General features: G+C 38.4%; 4 protein-coding genes and 1 pseudogene across 4 annotated transcripts; 4 read left to right on the top strand and 1 right to left on the bottom strand.

Moving 5' to 3' along the window:
• The window catches only part of LOC138020694 (uncharacterized), an 8,764-nt pseudogene extending 5,521 nt beyond the window's left edge, over positions 1-3,243 (top strand).
• Positions 3,244-5,071: 1,828 nt separating this feature from the next.
• On the top strand, positions 5,072-5,614 carry LOC138020693 (ATP-dependent DNA helicase Q1-like). The gene has a single exon (XM_068867630.1). It carries the CDS (start codon positions 5,072-5,074, stop codon positions 5,612-5,614), a length of 543 nt encoding a protein of 180 aa, XP_068723731.1.
• Positions 5,615-7,039: 1,425 nt separating this feature from the next.
• Positions 7,040-12,373, top strand: LOC138021856 (uncharacterized). Its single transcript, XM_068868877.1, has 4 exons — positions 7,040-7,928; positions 8,720-9,559; positions 10,174-10,443; positions 10,758-12,373. Exons 1-4 carry the CDS (start codon positions 7,614-7,616, stop codon positions 11,928-11,930), a joined length of 2,598 nt encoding a protein of 865 aa, XP_068724978.1. The 5' UTR covers positions 7,040-7,613; the 3' UTR covers positions 11,931-12,373.
• A 112-nt stretch (positions 12,374-12,485) lies between these two features.
• On the bottom strand, positions 12,486-16,065 carry LOC138021857 (ATP-dependent helicase wrn-1-like). Its single transcript, XM_068868878.1, has 2 exons — positions 15,480-16,065; positions 12,486-14,930 (listed from the first exon to the last, which is right to left on the bottom strand). Exons 1-2 carry the CDS (start codon positions 15,989-15,991, stop codon positions 13,742-13,744), a joined length of 1,701 nt encoding a protein of 566 aa, XP_068724979.1. The 5' UTR covers positions 15,992-16,065; the 3' UTR covers positions 12,486-13,741.
• Positions 16,066-16,564: 499 nt separating this feature from the next.
• LOC138020692 (bifunctional 3'-5' exonuclease/ATP-dependent helicase WRN-like) lies at positions 16,565-17,752 on the top strand. Its single transcript, XM_068867629.1, has one exon. The coding sequence runs from the start codon at positions 16,565-16,567 to the stop codon at positions 17,750-17,752; it is 1,188 nt and encodes a 395-aa protein (XP_068723730.1).
• Positions 17,753-25,000: the final 7,248 nt, after the last annotated feature.

Here is a 25,000-nt window from a genome sequence, read left to right as displayed (position 1 = left end):
TTCGACCAGGGCTTCTGCATTTTTTGTATTGTTGCATTAAAAAAGCCATTTATTTCAAGTTTTAAGTTTTTTCACTTATCATTTGCTTATGTGGCTGTTGTTGTCTATTGTGATGAACCAATATTTAATAATTCTCCATATTTCCATTCAGAACTGAAAGCATTTTTGGATAACCTTAAAGAGGGATAAGAAAACAAGCAGAAAGAGGTGGAAGCCAGTTCTTGCAGCTTGAGGAAGAGTCAGCAAGCCAAGGGCCCTTGCCAAAAAAAACGGAAAAGAGGGAAAAGTCAGAGCCAAAACAACAGCTGTCTGATTCCTTTGCTAATTATGAAGCAGAACTTCAAATTGAGATGTTTGCTAAGGTAAAGCTATGAGTTATTGTCACAAGACAAGAGGGTAAAATTAGTGACTTTGAATGTGACATGATGCAATTTGATGCTTGCTCTATATTACTAGGTTTGCTGTGACTGGAGGGAAATTGCTCATACAATGCGTGACAGTGTGTTTGAGGAACATGAAGAGCAACTGATTGATATCCATGATGTAAAGGTTTTGCACAAGCTGCATCGTCAGTTGTACTCTAGGGCAACAAACCATGAAACATCTGGGCCTGGTCAGTCCTGTAAGTACTGCAAACATTTTGTCAATGCGACCTGAGCATGTTACGTGTCACCTTAGACTGTGTTTTCTCTTCATAAGCTTTCACTTGTAGTCATGATGTAACCACAACAGCTACTACAAATATTGTTGTAGTCCTTTAAATCAAACCACAACACCAGGAACTCCTTGTCCTTGTGAATGGTGTGTGGGTTTCTCGATGTCTCAAAGATTTTTTGAGCAAGACTTGTGTGACAGGGCCTCTGGATTATCTTCCTTATGTTAGAAGACTGCAAAATCTAACAACAGTTGCAGATATCATTTTATCCTATTTCTGACTCTCAGATAGTGGAGGATTGTGACATCTAAAAACAAAACAAGGATGGGGGTACCCTTTACCCAGTTGTTGCCCTACATTATTTCTTGTGCTCACTTTTTTTCAATTATTGTTCTGACTGAGAGCCTGGAACTGGTGAATAATTATGATTACAAATGCAGCACTTTCTTGTCATTCACTTTTAATTATGACTCTTAGAGTCGGTTCAGCAGGATTTAAATATATGACCTCCCACACCTAAGTACATGGTTCTCTCAATTAAGCTAACTGATGAGCAGCTTATTGTGATGCTGAATTGATATGTTATGCATCCCATAAACACTTCTTTCTTTCAGTAAATCAAATTCTGACCCACTGCTATGCAACTATGCTGTTGTCCCTAAGGTACTCCTTTTATGAAGCAAGAAATTGCATCCATCTAGGTAGGTAATATCAACTTTTCATAATTATTGAATTTGAAATACCATTGCAATAATTTCAGTCTAATTATCTAAGTTTATTTAATTTACCCTATTGAAATCACAAATGTTTACATTTTGAGGAAAATAACAATGCAGCAACACAAAAGAATCTATGCAAATCACATTTGTCAAGCCATTATGTTGGAAGTACCTCTTTTCCCTTTCAGGAAAAAACTTTTTCTTACTGAGGATGTGGTTGGAAAGGTGTGGACCATGATTTGAAATCATGGTCACAGGAAAAGAAAAGTTGGGTGACAGCTGTTTGTGATCTGTTTGAGCTAATGTTTGGGGGTGACTTCCTGACATATTGTTATGATAACGATCATGGAACTAAGGTTGATGACAAGGAAACTTCGGTCCTCTTAGAATGCTGTCATGAGTCCTGGGAAAGGCCACAAGAGCCACAAGATGTGAGCTTGAAGCACTTTGTCATCCCCAAGCCAACTGAGGAACAGACATGCAAAAACCAGTTCTGAAACCACAGCAAGCACCTAAACACAGAAAATGTGTCAATCCAGATTCACCTGTTGCCATCGTCTGCCATGGTGAAGATAACTGGTCAATATCAGATTTAATGGAGCAAGAGGATGTGGATCAACTTTGTCATCCCAGAGACAACTCAGGTACTGACAACAGCCAGCAAGAAATCAGTACCCAGCACCCAAACACGCAAAATGCTGCAGCAATATGTGATTCCGCATCCATCGTCTGCCATTTACCGTCAAAGATTGTTGAAGACACTGCTGTGGTGATAGAAGATGAAGATTATGCTACAGTATCACAGCAAACTCCCTTGCAAGTTGCAATGGTTAAAGCCTCAACAAGAGGTGAAATAGCTGCTCTTTATAGCCTCATTCCACCCGTAACATCAAAGTTCTGCCTCTAGACTGGAGCCACTTTATGGAAAGCTGTCCTTTTCAGATCCCTTCTCTTTAGCAGAGCGTCCTTGTGAGAGTGACATCCAGAAGTCAAGAAAAATCCTTAATGATGCGAGAAAAGCTGGAAGGAATCCTATTGATGTTAAGATTGAAGGTAATGGACAGTTTTCTCAAAATGACTTATCTATGTTGCAACGAGTCTGTGCAATAGCAGACACATATTGCAAAGTGTGTGCAGAGGCTAACTGGCTTTCACAGATGAAATGTTCACCTGGTGATCTTGTCCAGTTGCAGGATGCCCTTTGGCATCAACCAGCCAGTCGATCGATACTGAAGTGTGGTAGGAAGAAATTAGATGCCACATCATTTTCTGATCTTGTTGAGGAGAGATACATTAATAGCTTTGTCATTGACATTTGTATCAATAAGTTTCTAGATGAGTCAGGAGAGAATGGGACAAATTTCACAGTGTATTTTCCTACCGAGTCCTATGATTGGATGAGCTCAACTGACAAACAATTCCAAAAGCAGCAGGTAGAACAAAGAGTTGAGCAACTGAGAAACCCTGATGACCTACAACAAATATTAGTTCCAGTGTACATGCCCAACCACTGGGGACTGATTTTTGTAGATCTGGCCAATGGAAAGTTGTATTTTGACGATGGAATGAAGTTAGCTCCTCCTCCCACTTTAGCACTTTCCTCAGTCAAACAGTTTTTAGACTTGCTCTTGGAAATGTTCCCTTGCAATACAGCCCTCAAAACAAGCTTTTGGCAATTTCAGCGTTTTGGAATGCCATGTCAGATACCAGTTGATTCAAAGATGATTGGTGTTGGAAGCTGTGGCTGCAAGGGATATTATCCTCAATGCTTCCCGGGCCATTCACAACTTCCAGTGGCAATACTGTGACATGGATTTCCACAGGAAACATCTGATGATGCAGATTCTTAATTGGAGTGCACAAGTTTGAGGAAAACAGCTTCATTTTTTTGGTACTTTACCACTAGTTCTGTCTCTCTTGGGTAGTCAGCCCATTTTGGACTGTTGTTATCTGAAGGCAGAACCCATAATGTAATGTAATCAGTTCTGTACCTCTTGGGTAGTCAGTCCATTTTGGACTGTTGTTATCTGAAGGCAGAACATTTAATGTAATGTAACCAGTTCTGTCTCTCTTGGGTAGTTAGTCCATTTTGGACTGTTGTTATCTGAAGGCGGAACCTTTTAGTTAAATGTAATGAAATCAGTTCTGTTTCTCTTGGGTAGTCAGTCCATTTATGACTGTTGTTTTCTGAAGGCAGAACTTCAACCCCACTTGTTCAACCCCACTTGTTCCACCTCATAGTCCGTACCTTGTCGAGGTGAGGTGGCTTGTGTGCCTATATACATGTAACTGACGCACTTCCAGTAAGACGTATTCACCATCTATTGGTGTGCTGTTAGTTTTAGGCTAGAGGTCAGACCAAAACGGACTCCTTTTACTATAAATGGACAAGGATGCTAGGCTTCTGTCACACACGAGGTAAGTGTAGTTTTGCTCAGTGTTATCATCTTGAAGTAGATAGTTTGCTTATGTTTTCTTATCACTTCAATTCAATCTATTGTTAATGCAAAATCTTTTTTTTTTGTATCACCAGTAATTGTTATTTTGTACTAAACAGTTCTGGCTGTCTGGAGTATTCAGTCCTTTTGGAATGTTTTATGTAAAGGCAGAGCCCATAATGTAACATAAGGTAATGTAATGTAATCGATTCTGTCTCTCTTCGGTAGTCAGTCCATTTTGGACTGTTGTTATCTGAAGGCAGAGTCCATTTTGGACAGTTGTTATCTGAAGGTTGAACTTATCATGTAATGTAACCAGTTCTGTCTCTCTTGGGTAGTCAGTCTATTTTGGACTGTTGTTATCTGAACGCAGAACCTTCAATGTAATGTAATCAGTTCTGTCTCTCTTGGGTAGTCAGTCCATTTTGGACTGTCGTTATCTGAAGGCAGAACCTTTAATGTTACAGTAATGTAATCAGTTCTATCTCTCTTGGGTAGTCAGTCCATTTTGGACTGTTGGTATCTGAAGGTAGAACCCATAATGTAATGTAATCAGTTCTATCTCTCTTGGGTAAACAGATTATTTTGGACCGTTGCTATCTGAAGGAAGAACCCTTAAGGTGATGTAATCGGTTTGTCTTCATTGTTATCTGAAGGAAGAATATGTTTCCCTTATAATAAATTATTTTTTACTAATCCGTTGTTGTCTCTTGTGGGTGTTCACTCTGTTTTATACTTGTGTTATCTGTTATTTTTTCTCTTTGATACAGCGCCATTTTATAAGTGATACATATAGCATAACCCAGTCTCAAATGTTAAACAGTTTCTTGAGAACGAGTTTGTCATAAATGAGCAGACATTTGCAGTATTCTTGTGTCTGGAATTCAGGTAGTACAGTAAAAACCCACATGAGAAGCTAGATCTTATATTTCGGGGTAGTCATTGACAATTCATGCTAATTAGGTTCTTAAATAAGTTCTTAATTTCTTAAAGGAAATGGAATTGTTGTCAATGACAAAGTCACTACAAGCTGGGATGTGGCCCTTTAACTGCTACACCATTAATCAAAAAATGTTATGCTTATCAGCACTACATGCCTTAAGAACATTGATCTTGCATAATTACCGTTAGCTGCCCGTTCACTACCCTGGGTTCCAGAGGATATTTTTTTCTTATCGATACTGATAATTCGCGGCAAAGCCGTGTTAATGAGGCGCAGAAGGCAGATCGTGTCGCATTCCAAGACAACAATGTGAACAATGGAGGAAGAAGATAACTTCTCGCGTTCGTTCAGAAATGCCGTTCATCAGGCATTAAGTTCTAAATTTGAGAATGTGAGACAGCTGAAGCCTGTTCAGGAAGAAGCACTGTTGCAGTTTATTCGCCGAAAGGACGTATTTTGTGTCCTTCCTACTGGTTGTGGGAAATCGTTGATTTTTCAACTGGTCCCGTTGGTGTGTGCGTATTTACACAATGAAAAGTTTAGTTATCCTGAGAAACCCATACTGTTGGTGATATGCTCTCTCAGTGCCCTGGTGGAGTCACAAATCCAAGAGCTTGCCATCTATGGTATTTTGTCGTGCTATCTTGGAGATGATGGCCTCATAGCGGAAGAAATTTCACAGCATTCTATTGTTTTTATTAGTCCTGAACTCATTGTTCGTGAGGAAAGGTGGCGAAAATTGCTGCAATCGCATGAGTTTCAAGACAACCTGTTTGGTTTAGTCACAGATGAGGCTCATGTTGTACTTTTTGAGATCAATCATTCCTTTGTAGTTCGAAATGTAAATCCTGTGTTATGAGTATAATCAGAAATCAAAAATTTACTAATCTACATCTACTATTCTTCAACGTGTTACACATCAAGAAGAGTTAAGAAATAAAAGTGTAAATATAAATAAAAAATTAAAAGTAAAGAATATATAACGAAGAAACTGCAGTACTTAAATTAAAACAAAATGCTGAATGATTAAGTGCTCTGGTTTCAGGTAATAATCAGTTCCAGTCCCTTATAGTTCTTGGGAAGAAACTATACTTATAGTTCCCTGCTAGCAGAGGCTCTTTTCCTGGTGTTCGCTGACGGGAGAAAAGAGACCTCTGCCATGGGTCTAAATGGACTATATTGAGCATGCTCCGCGGCTTAGCGACCGAGCTATCACGTGATGTTGGTAAGACGTCACGAAATATGACCTTTCACTGAAACTGGCGCGAAAACCCCGCAGATGCATATGGCGCGTCATGTCTCACACCCCGATTAACTCTCCGTGTAGTAAACAGAGAAAAATATCATCGACTAGATCGCCAAAAACGCCGGTTAAAAAAGTACAAAAATCGTCTAGAGATAATTGTTGTCTGATCTGTGGTATTAACTTCAAGTTATCTGGTCAGGGAAGCTTTTTTAACACAACCACAACTGCAGGACTTAAAGAAAATTTGACATTCCTTCTCGGAGAATCGCCCGATTTTTCCCTGTCATCCCGACGGATTTGCAAATGCTGTAAACGAAAGGTGGACTCAGTCGTAAAGAGAACATTAATTCTCGAACAAGACAAAGCATTTCTCATCGACAAGTATCGGAAAAATAATTCTACAAACGAGAGGCAATGCGCTAGAGAACCCACCAAACTCACTCCGCCGCGGTACAAACGGATGTGCAAGGAAAGTCCTTTGGCTGTAAACAAACAAGCTAAAGCAAGGAAGGCCATCAACAAAGAGACGGATGGAGTGGAAGAGCTCGGTGTTTTTCCATTGAGCACCAGTTTCGAAGATTTGAGAGCAGAATTTGTTTCTCACGATCATTCTTACGCTAATAAGCTTACCTATGAACCAGATACTGTGGCACAGTGCGAAGGAGATTTTCCTCCCGAAGTGGAACAACCACCGCCAGAGCAAATTGCTGCGAACCAGTGCCATGGGAATTCTCTGACTGAAGTCGAACAAAGGCATGAGCGAATTTCTGCAAACCAGTTCGAAGGAGATGTTCAGATTGTAATCGAACAGCAGCGAGAACCGGATGTTGCAAACCAGTGCGTCGATTCGGTCGATTTACCGCAATCATTCCTCTCGCTTTTGTTTGATGATGACTTTCACTTCGACTTTGCCTCCAGCTCAGCTCATGACCAGGACCATAGCGAAGAAGTTTCTGTTAATGCTGAATTAACAGGAAATGCCGAAGATGATGAAACCGAAGTGGAGGTGAGAAATACATTTCTGTCACTTGTCAATAGTCGGTTTTAATAACTTTCTGCACGTTTACAAAATTAATATTTTACTCGAAGAATTGAAAGAATAGATGACTTAAAATTGATGGCTCCCTGCTAGCAGAGTCTCTTTTCCTGGTTTTCGCTGGCCAAACACGGAAAATTGGTGCTGAAACACTTTTTTTTGGCCTTTCATTCTCTGCGCTTAACGAAGGAAGAAAAATACATTACCTGTGTGCTTTCATATTGCTAGAAATAATACCCTGGGAACGAGGTTGTGTTATTCCCTCCTAGCCTAATTTTCTTTCATTCGTTAATGATATGGTTGTGGTGTAAAATCTTTTTATAATTTCTGATAATAAAAAAAGCCTTTGCTTGAAAAGAATTATATCAAGAAATATTCTTTTGTTTTCTTGCATGCTTTCAATAGATAAACATCAATTATCCTTCTGGCCCGAGAAAAGTTAAACTGTCTAAGTCTGACCAGAAAACTGCCACTATAGTCAAGTACATTGCACTAGGACTTCCCAAATTGGCCTTGGCAGCCTTACTGAAGACATCAACAGGCATCATTGAAGCCAAGAAGTTGTTGTTCAAGAAAATGGAGGAGGAACTTATGGGCCTTACATCAATAAAGGAACCTAGTGTTCTTAGGCAAAGCCGTCATGACTTGTTACCATCCTTCAAGATGGCTGATTTTGGTGAGGAGTTGAAGGCAAAAGCTCCTTTAACAACTGAGTTGCTCAACAGCCTTTGTGTCTCGAAGTCAAAAAAACGCAAGCAGGAGAATGGGAAGCAAGTTAATACTGTCATTGCTACCATTGCTGCAATCATGCTTCAAAACCGATGTCCACAGATGTCAGCCCTGGCATACCGCATTGGTTTGATACTACGCTTTTCTGGGGCAGGGCAAATGGTAAGTATTGAGCTTATAATTATCCTGGTTTTACCTGTCACTGAATTCCCACCCTATATTCTTAGGGAATTTTAATGGTATGTGCTGATCACTTAAACAAGTTCTCTGTTGGTTGGATTGCTATGCTCACTCCTCCTAGAGATGGCTCAATGAACCTATACTTAGAAAAGATACATTTAATTCCTATTTTGGAAATTCCATCATTTAAATACCTGTACCACCAACATGTATTCAAGAGTAATAACAATAATAATAATAATAATAATAATAATAATAATAATAATAATAATAATAATAATAATAATTATATTATTAATAATATTAATATTAATAATAATTTTTTTTAAAGTTTTTTAATGAAAATACTAATCTTTATTAAAGACTTCACAAGACTTATGTAATGAGTAATATTAATAATAATAATAATAATAATAATAATAATAATAATAATAATAATAATCATTGTAATAATAATAATAATAGTAATAATAACAATAACAATATTAAAATAATATTTTAATGGTAAAATAGAGTAACTCAGGTTTTTAAAGAAGGTAAATACATTATGATTTCTCATAGACTGTTGGTAGTGAGTAGCAAGTGATTTCTCTTTACACAGTAGGAGAATATGACTGATTCTGTCCCTTATTCTGCAATGGAGAAGTTGAAAGTGAAATCTTTTAATGATTTTTGTGATCGATCGGTTAGGGCTTCATATCTGTATTACAGCTGTAATTTGATGCATTACTTAGTAATAAAATTCCAGTTCTCTGTTAACTGTATTTTTTAAGGGTTTGGAACTTATGACAGCCCATGGCATTACAGTCCATCCCACACAGCTAACAGCAAAGGCAAAGGAAATGGGAAAGGACCACGATAAGACTCTCTTGCAATGGAAGGGCACCATCGAGCAACATAAGGACACTGTGCAGTGTCTCGAGATTATAAAACAATGTCTACAGAGCCTAGAATATCTGCCAGAACTACCCAAAATTGGGCAGGTATGTTCCTACCTAATGACAAATGAACCGAGTGACTGTAGGATGATAGATGCAAGTGGTGTCTGTGGAGGTGCAGATACAATAGATGCTTCCTCAATAAACCTGGCATGTCTTTACAACCCAACCGATGTTGTGCACAGTATTGGAAGTAAGCTTTTGGAGAAGCAGATAAGCTCCAAGATGATCAAGGATACATGTGCTTTTGTTGCAAAATCAACAGAACAAGGTGATGATGCTTTGGATGCCATTAATAAGTCTATTGAGGTTGCAAAACACTCAGCCCCTAAAGGATTCCAGATCATTGGAGATAACCTGGACCTTCATATTAATGTCAGGCATATGGATAATTCTAACAAGAACAAGTCCCTTCATACATTTAACCTTGTTGCCATGGAGGATGTTGTTACTGGAGAAAATTTACCTGATGTGACTGAGAGGACTCTTGATGTGGTCCAAGTTCATGAGTTTCTGCCCTCCTTGGATGATGTAGAGAAGCTTAAGAAGGATCTAATTCCATTATGGACTCGTGTAATGGTTAAACAACTTTCAGCCTTTCGTTTCTTAAAGTCTGTTGTTGTGTACCACATACCACATGAGTACAGCGAAGCAATGAGATTACCTTCCAATCAGGTATCTTGTAAATGGACATAATATACTATTAAAGGGTTGCCCATAATAACTTTTATATGTAAATTGGGTTGAGATTCGCAAGTATAAATTGCTATCTGTGGTTGTTATTTGAGGAATCTGTGATCCCCTAAATTAGTTTTTCTTTTTGTTATGCCACTGCTAGCAGGAAAGCTATGTATAAGACGATCATACAAATTTAGGGACTCCCAGATTCCATGGAACTAAACACAGAAAGTGTTTGGTATTTGAAACTCAGAAATCTTGCCACTGCAAATTTCATTAGACCTTAAATGTTATTATGAGTCCAGGTTATGTAGCAAGATTTTCTGCTGTCATGTTAACAAGACTAGTACTGTGTGGTTCTATGCAGTTTCCAGACTTCCCCCACCAAGAGTATCTGGAAATTCCTGGGGGGTGGGGGGGGGGGGTATATGTTATAGCCAAGCTTGTAGAAGAAAAGTTCAAAGCTAAACTGAAATTTACCAGGGGAGGGGCACAAAACAATTTACCCCCTTTGGGTGGAGTATGATTTGAAATTTTTGGACACGACACATTTTACCACAATGATCACAGTGCAGTTTTTTGGGTCATTCAACGGTACTTATTTTTTACAGATACCTCTTGGTTGTCTTCCAAAAAATGAAAGCCTCAATGAGGACATGGTAGACATATTAGAACACCTCCATAGCAACTATGTGCCAATGTCACAAGTTAATGGTACCAAGACGCCTGCCGACTTTGTTTGCTTTGGTGGAGATCAACTCACAGAAGAGAGGTCAAGAAATATTCAGAAGGCACGTGCAGATGGCAGGAGTGTGGATGAGAAACTAGATGTCGTTTTGTGTAAGAATGAGGATTGGCATGGCATACGCATTGCTTACCAGGTGTGTTCATTTGTTGCGGATTTTTTCTGTTGGGGGGCGGGGAGGGGAATCTGTTATCAAACTCTTCCCTTTATTCAAATAATATTTTGGACTCACCAAAAAAAGAATCAGTGAAAATTTTGCATAATATTTCTTTTGGACAAAGACTAGTGGAGGAAGATCTACTGTAATATCCCTGTCTGACACAAATGATTCACTCCAAACTTCACAAAAATTATATTTAAAGGTTCTTGCGAGGGTTTAATAGGTGAGAGTTTTGTGGGTTGTAAGATCTAATGCTGATTTTGGTCTCCAACTATGTCATTTGTTTTCAGCTTGCTGTCAACATTCTGCGGAAGCCTAATTCAGTTATGGATTGGGGAACAATGGCGAGCAATGCAATCGCGGCGGGGAATTCCAATGCTCTTAGAGACCCCCTTGACCACTATGATTCAGTAAAAGAGTTCTTTGCAATAGAGTTGGATGCCTTCATTATTGCTGCAACCCTTAATCATTTTGGAATGGAAGGTATGGAAAGCATTCCAACGAAAAACATGATGCCTGATAATCTTAAGAATTCCAGCAAAGAAGCTCAAAGAAATTGGCTTCACAGGAAAGTAATTTCCATGCTTGAGAAGTTTGTAATGCCTGGAGTGTCTCGCCTTCCTAATCTTCTCGCAGCTTACAACCCTCGTCCTGACTTGCCCTGTCGTGGCCACGGTTGTACAAGAGTTTTCAAGTATGGCAAATGTCGTGTTAAGCATGAGAAAAAAGAGCATGGCCTCACAGTAGCGGATGAGGATGCAACATCTGAAAGTAAAGTGGACGACAAGGGGACAGAGGACTATGTGTACAATTATGGTTGCCTCCACCTCAGCATTGGTCTTCTCCTTAGGAGTGCAGATGACTCTGTAAAAGAAGGTGATGGTGAACGGCTCTTGAGGGTGTGGAATTTTCTCACTGTTTTTTACCCGGTAAACAACCACAGCAAATATGCATTAGCTGCTCTCCGTCTCAAGGCATCTCAGCTTGGCTTGCTTACTCCAAGAGAGGCACATAGACTGAAGTGGAACCGTTTTGCCTCTCGAAAGGGAGGGCAAGGTAAATGCATATCTAGGGACCTTCTGGTAGAACAGGTAAATATGGTGTCAAAGGAATGTATCCGTGAGATGGGTGCACCTAACATAAACAGCAGCTCAATTGAATCTTCAACCAAAGCTACAGGGCCACTTCTAGGACTGCTGCAACAGTCTAAGCAAGACCTTGGACAGGGAACACGCAACACCCACCACACCAACAAAATCAAGCAGCAGACATTTGTTACTGTGTTAGAACAGGTTCACAAAAAATCAAATGTTTTCGACTTCAAGGCTGGTAGGAGGTATACTTGCTTTCCTGAGGTCAAAAATGATCTGTATGATGGGGTGAATGTCACAAGGCTGCACCGCTGGATTTGTCGCCATCGTAAAAAGTGGCATAGACAAAATCAAGCCTTTTACAAGATTTAATGGACCTCTTTAGCTTGAGCAGTTTGTTTACCGATTTCAGACCATGTGACATTCTCTGGGAGTTGTTCCTTTATCCATCTAAAAGTTATTCAATCATATACACATGACTATTTGAAAGTTTGAAAGCAATAAATCTCAAGAGCAATATCACATGGTCTGAAATGGGACAACAAACCACCCAAGCTAAAGAGCTCTATTCTTCGCATTGGTGAAAGGTTTCCATCAGAATTGTAATCTTTCATGGGGTATCACAATGACAATGCTAATCTGCAGTAAGGGTCCCACCCTTGAATTTCAGGGGTCCTCCACTGGGAGGTTATGGATAAAAACATGTGAATGACAATGCTGATTCAATTTGAGTAACATGCTACCTCAATGGATTACTTATGAAATTTGACTAATGCCACATCCAGCATAGTTGTTACTGAGTTCATACTTGTAGATTATCGAGAAATATGTACTACACTATGTAAATTCCATCACAAAAAATCTAAATTACCAAGGGTTAGAGTTTTATCACAAAAATTTAATATAAGGATTACCTGCTACTAACAACAGTCTCATAGCTTTAATATGGCAATTAAATAAATTCGTACACAGTTTGGATATCAATAATTTCAGCCAGTTTACAACAAATACATATCATTGATTCAAGCAAATTTGTAATATGTTATATTGACTGCAAGGCGGACATGTTTAAACTCAGAAATTCCATTATCCAAGGTGGAAAGTGTAAATACTTTAAACAGTTTTAGTATATTACTGAAACTATAATTCTATTGTAAGCAAACATGAACACATAGCATAACAAAATACTGGTTATGATGTACACAAGGGCACCTCAATAAGGGGCAGTGTCATGAAGATGTTGCTGTTTTAGGCAATTCTGTGCTAAAATCATTACATTTATGTTTTAGAACAAAATAGTTCTGTAAAGCTATGACAGAGATATTTAATGAATATTTTCAGAGAGGGCTAGCTGTAATAAATTTATTGAGGATTTTGGAAGACGTACCATAGAAATTTGAAAAAAATAATTTGGCCAATTTTAAAAATAATAAGGCCACTGTATTCAAGTATCAATCCATTTCCATCCTTGCCATTCGTAGCGACAGGTGACAGGAAACAGTTTCATTACCTTCAAATAATCTTTAATAACAAAGCTATGCCATTAGTTTTGGAATTCAATTAACACGAAGACACCTAGCTTTTTATAGAGTTTCCAAATAGCATGACACTGCCCCTTTAAGGCCTCTGCTTTAAAATCTTCAGAAACTGTTTTTAGCAATTCCCAATAGGGGGACATGGGAATGGCAGGAGAGTGTGCACACCAGACACTGAAATCATTCATACAGTAATTATGACTTTTAGCAGTGTTAAAATGGTAGCTTTCACCCTGCATTAGCTAGAGTAAGAAAATATTGAACCATGCTGTGCAATAACCGATTGTACAAAAAAATTAATTCCCCTGGGCAGGTGGGAGGATAGTTCATTTGAAGAACCCTTCCCCTGGAATTACAGGTCCCCAAAACAACCCCTCTACTTAAATCCCATTCATCATAAACAGTTATGCCCATGGGGAAACTCTACATTATGACAGATTCCCAAATGCATTTGTCCTTACAACACATAACTATTCATTTCAATTAAAAAAAGTGCGAAAAAAGATAACCCAAAATAATTGGTCACCTTTTAATTAAAACCTTATCTACAGCCTCTTGAGTTGGAAACAAAGAAGTAATGAAGACTTAATGAAGAATAATAATTAGAAAAATGGTTGGTAAAATACGTGTTCTTTCTTTACATTAAGATTATTGAACACTGCCATTGTCATCAGAGCTGCTCTCACTGATGTTACTACAATATGCTGCACCAAGCAAAAGAGGATCATCTTCAAAATATGGCTCAAAATCCATTGTCATATAGGCACTTGCTTCAGATATGTCATTGAAAATGTCTTTTACAGCCAGAATTATGTCATTAGCCAGGTGTGGATTGAAAATGGGGAAATTTTCAATCAAATAATCTGCCAAAAATATATATTCTAGCTTACCAGCTAATTCCAGTATGAGATCTGAACCCAAAGTCTCGTAAGTTCCAAGTTTGTCAATGTCCTTAAGAAGCTCAATGAACAGTTCACGTTCCTCACTTTCTACTGTACGACTAAGCGATTCCAAAGGCAAACTTGTGTCCACATTCTCCTCCGCCTCGAGTTGCATGACACAGTCAGCTCCCTGGCACTTGCAAAGCTGGGTACAAAAGTCACAGCACTTATGCATGACATCCAAAGTAGCTTCTTTTTCTTTAAAATGTTTCAGTAGTTCCTTACGCCGGCAACTGGTAGCTTTTACATAGTCTCTCATTTCTTTGTCACAGTGAGCAAGATGATAGGGCTTGTAGTACAGAAAAGCAGCACATGCCCTGCCATCCCTACCTCCCCTCCCAATCTCTTGCACATAGCTTTCTACTTCTGTTGGTATACCGTAGTGAATGATAAGTTCAACATCAGGAATGTCAACACCCATGCCCAAAGCACAAGTGGCAACAACCAGCCGCATTTTGCTGTCTCTCTTTACAAATTCGTATAAGACATTCTTCTGAATTGACTCGGGGGTCTTACTGTGGAACATACCATATAGTTCGTTGTTTGGGAGGTTTTCCAAAAGGACTTCAAAAATGTCTCCACATGCAGTGATGGATCTGCAGTAAATGATGGTTTTTTTCATTTCACAGCCCTTGGATTTCAGGTCCTCGATCAGCGAGGCAAAGGTTTCATCCAGTTCCTCATTTCTATCAAGTTTTGATACACACAGTTTTATGTTTGACTTGTTTGGGCTAAGGTTTACAACCTTAGCACTCTTCATGTGCAGGTTCTTCATAATTTGGGATCTGATAGTTTTCCCTGCAGTGGCTGTAAGGCACAGAAATGGTTTTCTTGTAAACCCTCGCACATCACCCACTTTGCTGTAAGCTGCCCTGAATGGTGTGACACTTAGACCCCTAAAAAATAGGTGTTTCATTAGTACTGTGGTATATTGTTTTCGTGAAACGTGGCTAGCTTGTTACATTTATACAAACGGGGCATTTACTTAATTTTTTTTAATTGGCCTCTGATAGTAGGCAGAGCTTTCAAGGCAACACAAAATATTTTTTCCTGTGACACCCAAGGTTTCCTGCTAGCAGAGGCTCTTTCCATGGTGTTCACTTAGTGAATCCAAGGAAAAGAGCCTCTGCTAGCAGGGGACACAAAAGTGCGTGACACGCATAGCAATTTTTTTCCATTAGCAAAATTTGCAATTATCAATATGAATTTATAAAGGAATTTCTATCATGCTGATACCACCGAATATTTTGATGCGATATGCTTACACAATGAGAGGTAGCCACTTTCTGTCTGAACAAGTTTTCTTTCGGATTCTTCATTTGGTGAACACAAAATGATTTATAGGTACAGTGTATCTGCAATGTCTTGAAAAGTAACACGTGCTCAAGTTACTTTTCTGTCACAATATATCGCATCAAACATCGACAAACCGAGATTAGGCTTACCAGCTCACTACACAATGTGATTCGTCCACAACAATTCCAACCAACCGATCGTCCATTTTTACAAGGAACTGCTTGGATTGGATGTTTTCCAAGGTTTCAGTACTGCAGTAAACCACTTCAGCTTGATCGAGCTCCGTCCGTTTATCATCGTTGCCGAACAGCTCCTGCTCCATTTTAACGGCTTTGAGCTTGAGCCTTTGGCAGGACTCAAGCTGGTCAGATATGAGCGCATTTAGCGGTGAAACAACAACAACAAGTGGGTTCGATGGCAGAATTGGCACCTTTCCCGTTCGTGCAATAAGCACAGCAATCTGGTAGATGAGAGTTTTCCCATGCCCGGTCGGCAAGCACGCAAACGTGTCTCGCCCGTTTAAAAAATGAAACAAGGCCTTGAACTGCTCTTCACTCAATTTCTTTATCTTTCCATCGTCGAGGTTATCCAAAACAGAAGAAAGCAAACTTAATAACTCTTTACGACTGAACTCTTTCGAGGTCGCCGATGAGCACGCCATGTTTATAATGTGGGCTCAGAAAATAACAGCGGAATTATTATAAAGAAATGCGCGAGACGCAACGGGCTCAAGTTACGGTCAGCGAGCAATGCAAGGAGCATGCGTTCTAAATAGAGCCGTCAAAGATTGTGGACGGCGGTTAAATCAAAGCCCATTTAGACCCATGGCAGAGGTCTCTTTTCTCCCGTCAGCGAACACCAGGAAAAGAGCCTCTGCTAGCAGGGAATACTTATAGTAATCATGATTTTCAGATGGTTGGATAAATGCGTTCACAGAGTAATCCATTGCTGTGTAAATATCCTACTTTACTGTAATATTCCAGATGTGTTTATAAGGTTTTTTTGTAATTTTTTTTTTAACAAAATAAATGTCAAAAGAAAAATAAATAAATTCTTGTTGCAAGGATCTTGCATGTTTATTGTAGATTCTAATCTGTTGTGTGAAATAGTGTGAGATTGCTGCACGAATATTAAATCCTTATTGTTTCTTCTGATTATATCATACATTTATGATAATGTTTTTAACTTTCAGGGGTAAAGGAAATGAAAAAAGCAAAAAGGCTGCATTCAGGAAATGCTTTTTAAGATTGGTGATGTGCGCTCCCTGCTACCACAAGGGACTCCTGTTCTTGCTGCAACATCCGAAGTTATCAGCGACACAATGAAAGGTCTAGCCATGAAGGATGACACATACCAAATTCGGGTGAGTCCTGACAGACCGAACATTTTCTTGTACAAGCAAAAGGTTGACAAGGATATTTCAAAGACGTTTACCTGGCTAAATGACCTGCTAAAAAAGGAGGCTATTGAAACTCCTAAGACCATTGTTTACTTCAAGTCACAGAAGGACTGTGGATTACTTTTTAAGCAATTTAAATTTGAGCTCGGACAAATGGCCTATTTTCCCCTAGGGGGACCTACTGTATCTTCAAACATGTTGATTGGCATGTTTCATGCAAAAACTCTGAAAAGGCATAAGGAACGTGTGTCCGACTCACTATTTGAGCAGCAGGGTGTATGCAGAGTTGCTTTTGCATCAACAGCACTTGGAATGGGTGTAAACCTCAAAGGAATCCGCCAGGTGATACATTATGGTCCACCTCGTGAAGTCGATGACTTTGTCCAGGAAATTGGAAGGGCAGGACGTGATGGTAAACCGGCAAGACCTTTATTATTATTTCATGGCCTTCACTTGAAGAAGTGTGAACCTATCATGAGGGAGTATGAAAAAACTGAAAGCAAATGTTTGCGCAAGTTTTTTCTGAGCAAATTTGAAGCCACATCAATGGACAGGAAAGAGGCACGTGACTGTTGTGTTGTTTGTCATTCAAAATGTCAATGTGTTGGACAAGGGTGCCAAGTTGATCTGCTTAAAGTAATAACAGAGGAAGCCCCCAAAAAATTAAAACAGAAGAAAACAAGAAATGTTGACCCCACTCAAAAAGAGGAGTTAAGGGAACGCCTTGACGACTATCAGGAAGAACAGAAAAAATGGTGCTGTGGCTATGTTTTGTCCTCTGAAAGCACAACAGGATTTTCAAATTCACTGACTAACTCGGTTTTAAAAGCTTGCAAGTACATTTTTTCTGTAGATGATGTCATTGATCTAAACTCAGTGTTTTCAAAGCGTCATGCCTATGACATCTTGCACATGATCAGGGATGTTTTTGAAGATTTTGAAGTGAATGAACCAAGTGACTTGGAGAACCAAGATTTTTTTTCTTATGATGCTGATTTGGAATATGGAGGAATTTATGAATAATCGGGAAGCACTGGCGAGGAAGACTCTTCTGCTGCTTCTGACAGCAATTGTGGAGCTTGACTAAGGAACAATGAGTTCTAGTAACTTTGCAATAGTAGCCAAAGTTAAGACAGCAAATGCAACTACAAAGCTTGAAATGGATGATCACTCGGATGAAGTACTCGGTCCAACATATGTAATAATGGAGAGATTTAGAGTCATGTTTACAACAAACAACTGATTTCATTTGAGAATTTATCCAAAACACATTTGTAGGAAATAAGCACGTACCAACGACCCATGACAATAATATCCTTAAGGATGAAACTGGCATGAAACTACCTCTTTTTTATATAAGCAACGAACAATAAAAAACAAGGAATATGATAATATAAGGCCATTTGCCATCAACGTGACTCTGAATCTTTCTAATAAGAAGAATAGCCAAAGGCATGATTGAAAGCAATGGCCATTTTTTCTGTATTTTATTGCCCTATTCATAGCAACAAAGAAAGAATGGTCAAAGCAGAGAGAAAGTTCTAGATAAGTAAAAAAAAAAAAAGACGTTGTGACAAAAACAGAGAGCTGTCACTGAGATTTAGTATTACCAGGTTAAAAAAAAAAATTAATGGTATGCAGACATCTGAACAATTAAAAAATGATCTTTTTCCTACTTTTTCTTTGTTTTCTATAAGCCATTCTTGTTGTAGCTAGGAGAAGTGTGAGTCCTGTAATCCTGATATGTAAATTTGGACAACAATACTTTATAACGTAATGATAAATAATAAATTATTATCCAAAACTCCAATTCTTAAAGAAAATAATACAATGTTTTAACCTTCTTTATCTTAAATGATTGTGACCGTAATTATTTGAAACTTAAGAGAAGAAGGCAACATATTTGTCTTTCTTTTTCTCTTACTTCATGACATGCTACATGTCAAACTTGAATTCAGGTTAAAATCTTTCAACCAAGGTTGGCTTTATATTTCCTTTGTCTCCTTGTCCTAATTATTTATGAGTAATAGGGCCGGGAATCAAAGAATAAGGGAATCGACAGAAGACACCTTATTCCAAACTGGTGGCCAATTTTGCCCTCATGTGTGATTTATGATAATTGCCTTGATGCTTAAAAGCAAAATTCTGGAGGAAAAAAAGGCCGACAGGGCATCCTTAAAGAAATGCACAATAACAGTAATATTGTTATTAAGTTGTCATGTCGGAGATGTTTCTATGGTTTTCAATATATCACTTGTGGAGAGTATAATCCAAGGGGGGGGGGGGGGGGAGAGAAAGAGGGGTACTCCCTTGTATAGGGCACATCGATATGCCCTTATATCCATTGAGTGGGGTTCTTGCACCTTATTGGTTTGAAAACAGGTATACATTTTGTCTGGAATCCAAATAAGGAGGAAAGAAAGAGACATTCACATTAGAAATGGATTTGAAGAATTTTTTGTTTGCGCTCTAATCAAAGTAATGATGACATAATTCCTGCCCAAAGTCCAGGTCTGAAAAGAGGTGTAGGGAACCATGCGGCACACCCCCACCAAAAATTACCAGAAGTACCCTCCTCCCCCTGGGAGTATAATAATCTCAAATTAGTGCACTTCAAATTGACTCCATTTTATGCAATTTCTTTTTGTGTTTGCTCATCCATTTGTTTAAGGATGTCAAATCAAGACCCTTGATTAGGCTGTCCCGGAAGTTGGCAAAGGTGCGATACTCCCTTTGAGGCTGTGGATCAAACTTACCTCTGTGGACTCTGTGGATCAAACATACTTCCCCTTCGGTGAAACTCGTCCACTAAAAGTTTGAAATCAGCCCCTCTTTGCAGCATCTTGTGATGCCCACTGGGTCTTTCAATTCCTAAGTCCTCATCCACTAAATCAATCAGATCTGACACCTGGCCAACAGCTTTGCTGCAGCGTTTTGCGGCAGCTTCTGTCAGGTTCGGACCAAGATGCTTCAGCAACTCTTTTGTAAGCCAGATCAGGTGCTCCATTCTTATATCAATTGAGATGTTGTTTCCAGCACCCCCCTTGTTGTTTACAGTTCTGTTCCACTTCAAGCATTCAGCCTCTCTTGGGGTAAGAATTGCTTTGATTAATGATTGGAGTCGAAGAGCTGCCAAAGCATACTTGTTGTGATTGTGTGATTTGCATATTAACACAGCAAATTTCCAACAACAAAATATGCACCCACCATCTCCCTCTTTCACTATTTAATATATACGCGCCAAATGATCAAGCCGAGCAAATGCGATTTATAGAACAGCTTAACAACTATTTGATAGACCAATCTGAATTAACGACACTGATTGTAGGAGGTGACTGGAATTGCACTCTAACAAAGAAGGACAAAAAGGGTGGTTTACCTTGGAGACCAACCGGCTTCCGGAATCTAATCTTAATGACAATGGATATTTTTGATCTTGTAGACATACAAAGAGTTAAACATCCCAACATAAACAAACATTCATACGTATCCAGGAGGTGAAGCTGCAAAGTTTCGATCCAAATGCTTGTGGGCTGAAAAAGGCGAAAGACCTACAAAATATTTTTTTAATCTCGAGAAAAGAAATTACAGCAAGAAGGTAATCTCAGAATTAGAAGACGACGAGGGAGAGATAATAAAAGAAGAAGAACAGATTTTGTTAAAAATAGAAAATTATTACAGAGATCTCTACACGTGTAAAATGGATGTGCCGAAGAGCAGTTTAATCATTACATAGAACATCTAGAAATCCCTCGTCTCTCACAGGAGGACAGTAAGAAACTGGGTAAAGGTCTTTTACACTGATATACAAAGTGCGGTACTAAATAATGGCTATGCCACCAACTGGATAAAACCTTCTACCCGAGTAAGACAAGGATGCCCACTTTCTCCCTACTTGTTCATACTAGCCGCAGAACTTATGTCCATGAAAATTCGTCAATCCAGTGCTGTCAAGGGAATTTCGATATTTGAAAGGGAAATTAAAATTAGTCAATTTGCAGACGACACCAACCTGCTATGTTTCGACCTCTCTTCGGTGGAAAAAGGATTACAAATCGCAGTGGATTTTGGCGAAATCTCAGGTCTCAGGCTTAATTTAGAGAAAACTAAAGCAATGTGGCTGGGGAAGTGGTCAGGCAAGAAAAACAAACCTTTACAGTTAAAATGGGTCAGTAGTCCGACCAGAATTCTGGGCATTTATTTCTCCTATGACGAGAAAGGTAATAATGAAATGAATTTCAACCTTAAGATAAATAAATTGCAAACAAACTTGGATATATGGAAGTCAAGAGATCTCACACCATTTGGGAAAGTGATGATAATCAAGGTGCTTGTGGTATCATCTCTTATTTACTCCGCTTCAAATATCAATGTTCCAAAGGATATTATAAGTAACATTAAAGGTAGGCTCTTTAGATTCATCTGGAAAAACAAAAGAGACAAAATAAGAAGGGAAGGACTATATCAGGATTATGAAAAGGGCGGGCTGCGTATGACGGATATTGAAACAATGATCAAAGAGCTGAGACTAGCATGGATACCAAGACTCATACGGGAAGGCCATCCCAATTGGAAATTTGTTTCAGACTACTTTTTTAAGAAATACGGGGGCCTCTATTTTCCCCTATCATGTAATTACGACGCAAAAGACTTTGAAGATGTACCCTCTTTCTATAGGGACATTTTATCGTTCTTTCATGAATTGAAAGCTCTTCATGGTATAAATCATTGAATGGATACAATTCTATTTAATAATAAGGAAATATGCATTGATGGTAAACCTTTTTTGTGGAAGGAGTGGTTCGAGAAAGGAATTAGAACGGTTAAAGATCTTTTAGATAAGAATGAAAATATTCTATCATTTCCTGCTTTTCAGTCAAAATATTCACTGAAAAAAACTACCTTTCTTCACTTTTACCAAGTTACTTCTGCTATTCCAGGTCACCTCCTAACCAAGGCGAAAAGTAACGATTTCAATACTGAAATGATAAACAATGAGGACCCGGAGTTCTTTCACTTAGATGAAAATGTAGTTATTAATTTACTGCGAGCCAAATCCAAAGACTTCTACTGATCAATCGTTGATAAGAAGTATAAAGAAAAACAAACTGGTCCAAAGAGATGGAATCAAACCGTTCCCATGGACAAAAGTAACTGGAAAAATATATTCAAATCGGTACAAAAGACTTGTAGAGAACATAACGTTAGGGAATTTCATTTCAAATTCATTCATAGAATTGTGGTGACCAAAAAGGAACTCTTTAGGTTTAATATCAAACCAGATAGTAATTGTATATATTTCGGGGATACTTTTTCAGAATGCCAGTTTACAAAGTCCTTTACTCAAAAAGTGTTACAATGATTTAATACAGAGAATGACTCTGAATTTAATCTAAACACTGAAGATCGTCTTTTTGGTATTTTTCCAAGTTCAATTACCTTGATAAAAAAATTGAACTACACCCTCCTCTTTCTGCGGTATTATATTTATAAGAAAAAACTCCAGAATGACTCACCATTTTTATTACTTTCGGATTTCATCAACAAAGTTAAATATAAGTATAAGCTTGAAAAAATTATTTAATAGCCATAAAAGCTCCTCCATCTGCTATTTTATATATTTAATATAACTGTAATAGAAGTATGATTGTATAGATGTATTTAATTAATTGTATCTTATTGTAAAATAGGCTTAAAATAAATGAAAAAAGTGTTGTAATTGTAAGGAATAATTATTATTAAAAAAAAAAAACAAAAACAAAAAAAAAATTTCCCTCTTTCACGGCATCATCAAAATTTCTTAGGAGTAGGCCCATGACTAAGTGGAGAGTAGCATAGTTGTACCTGTCATCCCTCGGCTTTTGGTCATGACTCTCTAAATTTCTGTCTCATTTGGAGACTCTTGTTGTTGGGAATCAACATCTTCATTGAAACAGAATTCGGGGTGTTGTCTTCTTTCATGGCTTTCCTTTGCCTTGGCGTACTTGTACGTCAGTTACTGCTCATTTTAATTTTAATACATGCGCGTAACAGGATTTTCATTTTTTCTTCATTCCCTTTTTTCACCCGTTTGGCCTCCCATTTGTTTTGCGATCATCCCCACAACTTTTACAAGATTACTGAGGACAGGCCAGAAAAAAAATTCACCGCCCCTTTTGGAGCCTACCATTAGAAAAATGATGAAAGGGGGAGTATTCAGTCTGCAACCTTTTTTTTTACTTGCAGGTTATACGTATTGATAATTAGAGTTAACAAGTTGTTTTCTAAAAGAAATAGAAAACGTACTCTGTGTTTCTATCGAGTTATAGAAACACGAGTGAAAGTTTGAGAGAACTCAAAAAAGCTGTGGAAACACTCGCCTGCAGCTCCTGTTCCCACAGCATTTCTCGTTCTCCCAAACTTTCACTCGTGTTTCTATAACTCGATAGAAACATGGAACATGTTTTCTATTTCTTAAACAACGAATTGCGCTCTTCAAACCATCTGTTACACCACATATTGTAATAACTGACACAAAATGTAATAGTAACGCAAAATGTAATAACTTTCGATGTTAAATGTAATAACATCAGTAACGCAAAATGTAATAGCAAAAAATGTAACAATATTCTGGGCCCGGTTGTTCGAAAACCGATTCACTTAATCCAGGATTAGCGTAAACATTTGTTTCATGTTTTCCACTTTTTGGTGAAAGTTTTGTTTGCTTATTTTTGTTTTTCAAGATTGAGTTCTTCTGATGTAAAGTTTTGCCGAATATCAGCGTTCAACAGCATTTGGGAGTAGAGAAATAAATTCCTTGGTTAATTTTTTGATCTGGGGTTAGCGTTAATCGACTTTTGAACAACCAGGCCCTGGGTGGTTCGTGTTTCTTCAGTTTAAGGCACGATATATTAATTTGAAAGCTGAAGTATACACCAAAGGATAGGGATTTGATTTAATTTTGTGACAAAGTATTCACTTCGATCCTAAGTAAGGCATTTCATTTAATTTGGGCCAGGTATACAAAATTCAAAATATATCTGTTGGCAACATCTTTATTACCTTTTTTGTGACAGGAAATGCAACTTTCCATCGATATATATATTTAATTACGTCTCTTATGACAAATTCGTTTTTCATAGAGGAATGTGAGGCAGTAGGGGGTTAACCAACTGGGGGTTTCTGTTTCATCTTTGGAAATCTGAAACCAAAGTGACACATTCCTCTGTCGTTTAACTTGACTATTTCCATGCTGGTCACGTCCACATTTTAGTTGACCATGAACACCATGTTACGGTTTTTGTTTCTACTGCCAATGATTTCCAGCAATGTGTTCGAAATATCCGCTATTTCATCACTCGACGATGAGACGCACGATACTTTTGTTGAAATTTAACATCCCTATAACTGCGTTTAGTAAGCATGGAAAGTATGCCAGTTAAGTGAAATGGAAAAGCATTCAAGTATGTACTATCAGCGGCGCTATCAACAATTTACGAAGAGCATGGGTCTCCTCGTGTCCTTCAGCACGACCAAGGGCGAGAATTCGACGGTGCTGTCAATAAACTGTGCAAGAAGCTTGAAATAAAAGTAGTTAAGGGACGTCCATACCACCCACAATCACAGGGAAAAATTGAACGGGCCCACAGATCATTTAAGAAAAAGATTACGTACGATCTTTTAAGTATGAGAAAAACGGGAGTAAACAGGGCAAAACGTTTGCCAGAATATGCAAGAACCTTAAATCGAGAAGTTAAGGAGGAGCTTTCTTGGAAATGTCCATTTGAAGTTTATTATGAACGAAAGCCTTTTAGGAAAGATGACGTATCAGGAGTTTCGACTGCACAATACGAAAGGCGGGGAACGGACAATGCAACTCAGCTTAATGGGTGTAACACAGACTATGGTTTTCACCTTAATCCTGATATGTTGGAGAACATTATTAAAACAACAGTGGGGAAATACCCACAAATTGGACAGACGTTGTGTGCTGTTACCAGATTTTTCAAATGCAGGTGTCAACACCTTACCACTTCCACAAATTTATATTCCAAAGCTAGCAAAGGTTGCCAATACATGCCGTGTTAGTGTACGGAAAATAATAAATATGAATATAATTAACGCTAAGAACTGGACAAATGCGTGGGTTAGCCTCGTAGCCTATGGCTATGGATGGTATGGTATCTCCAAGATTTACTGGAGAACCCGCAATTAAGAGACAACTGATTTAGTTCACTTTTCTTCAGAGTTACAGTTTGGGTACAGTTTACGGTAAAATAAGATTTAAAATCA

This window comes from Montipora capricornis, chromosome 10, assembly GCF_036669925.1.
Source record: "Montipora capricornis isolate CH-2021 chromosome 10, ASM3666992v2, whole genome shotgun sequence".
NCBI lineage: Eukaryota > Metazoa > Cnidaria > Anthozoa > Scleractinia > Acroporidae > Montipora > Montipora capricornis.
Note: the sequence above shows the minus strand (reverse complement) of the source record. Positions and strands in the feature narration are given on the sequence as shown.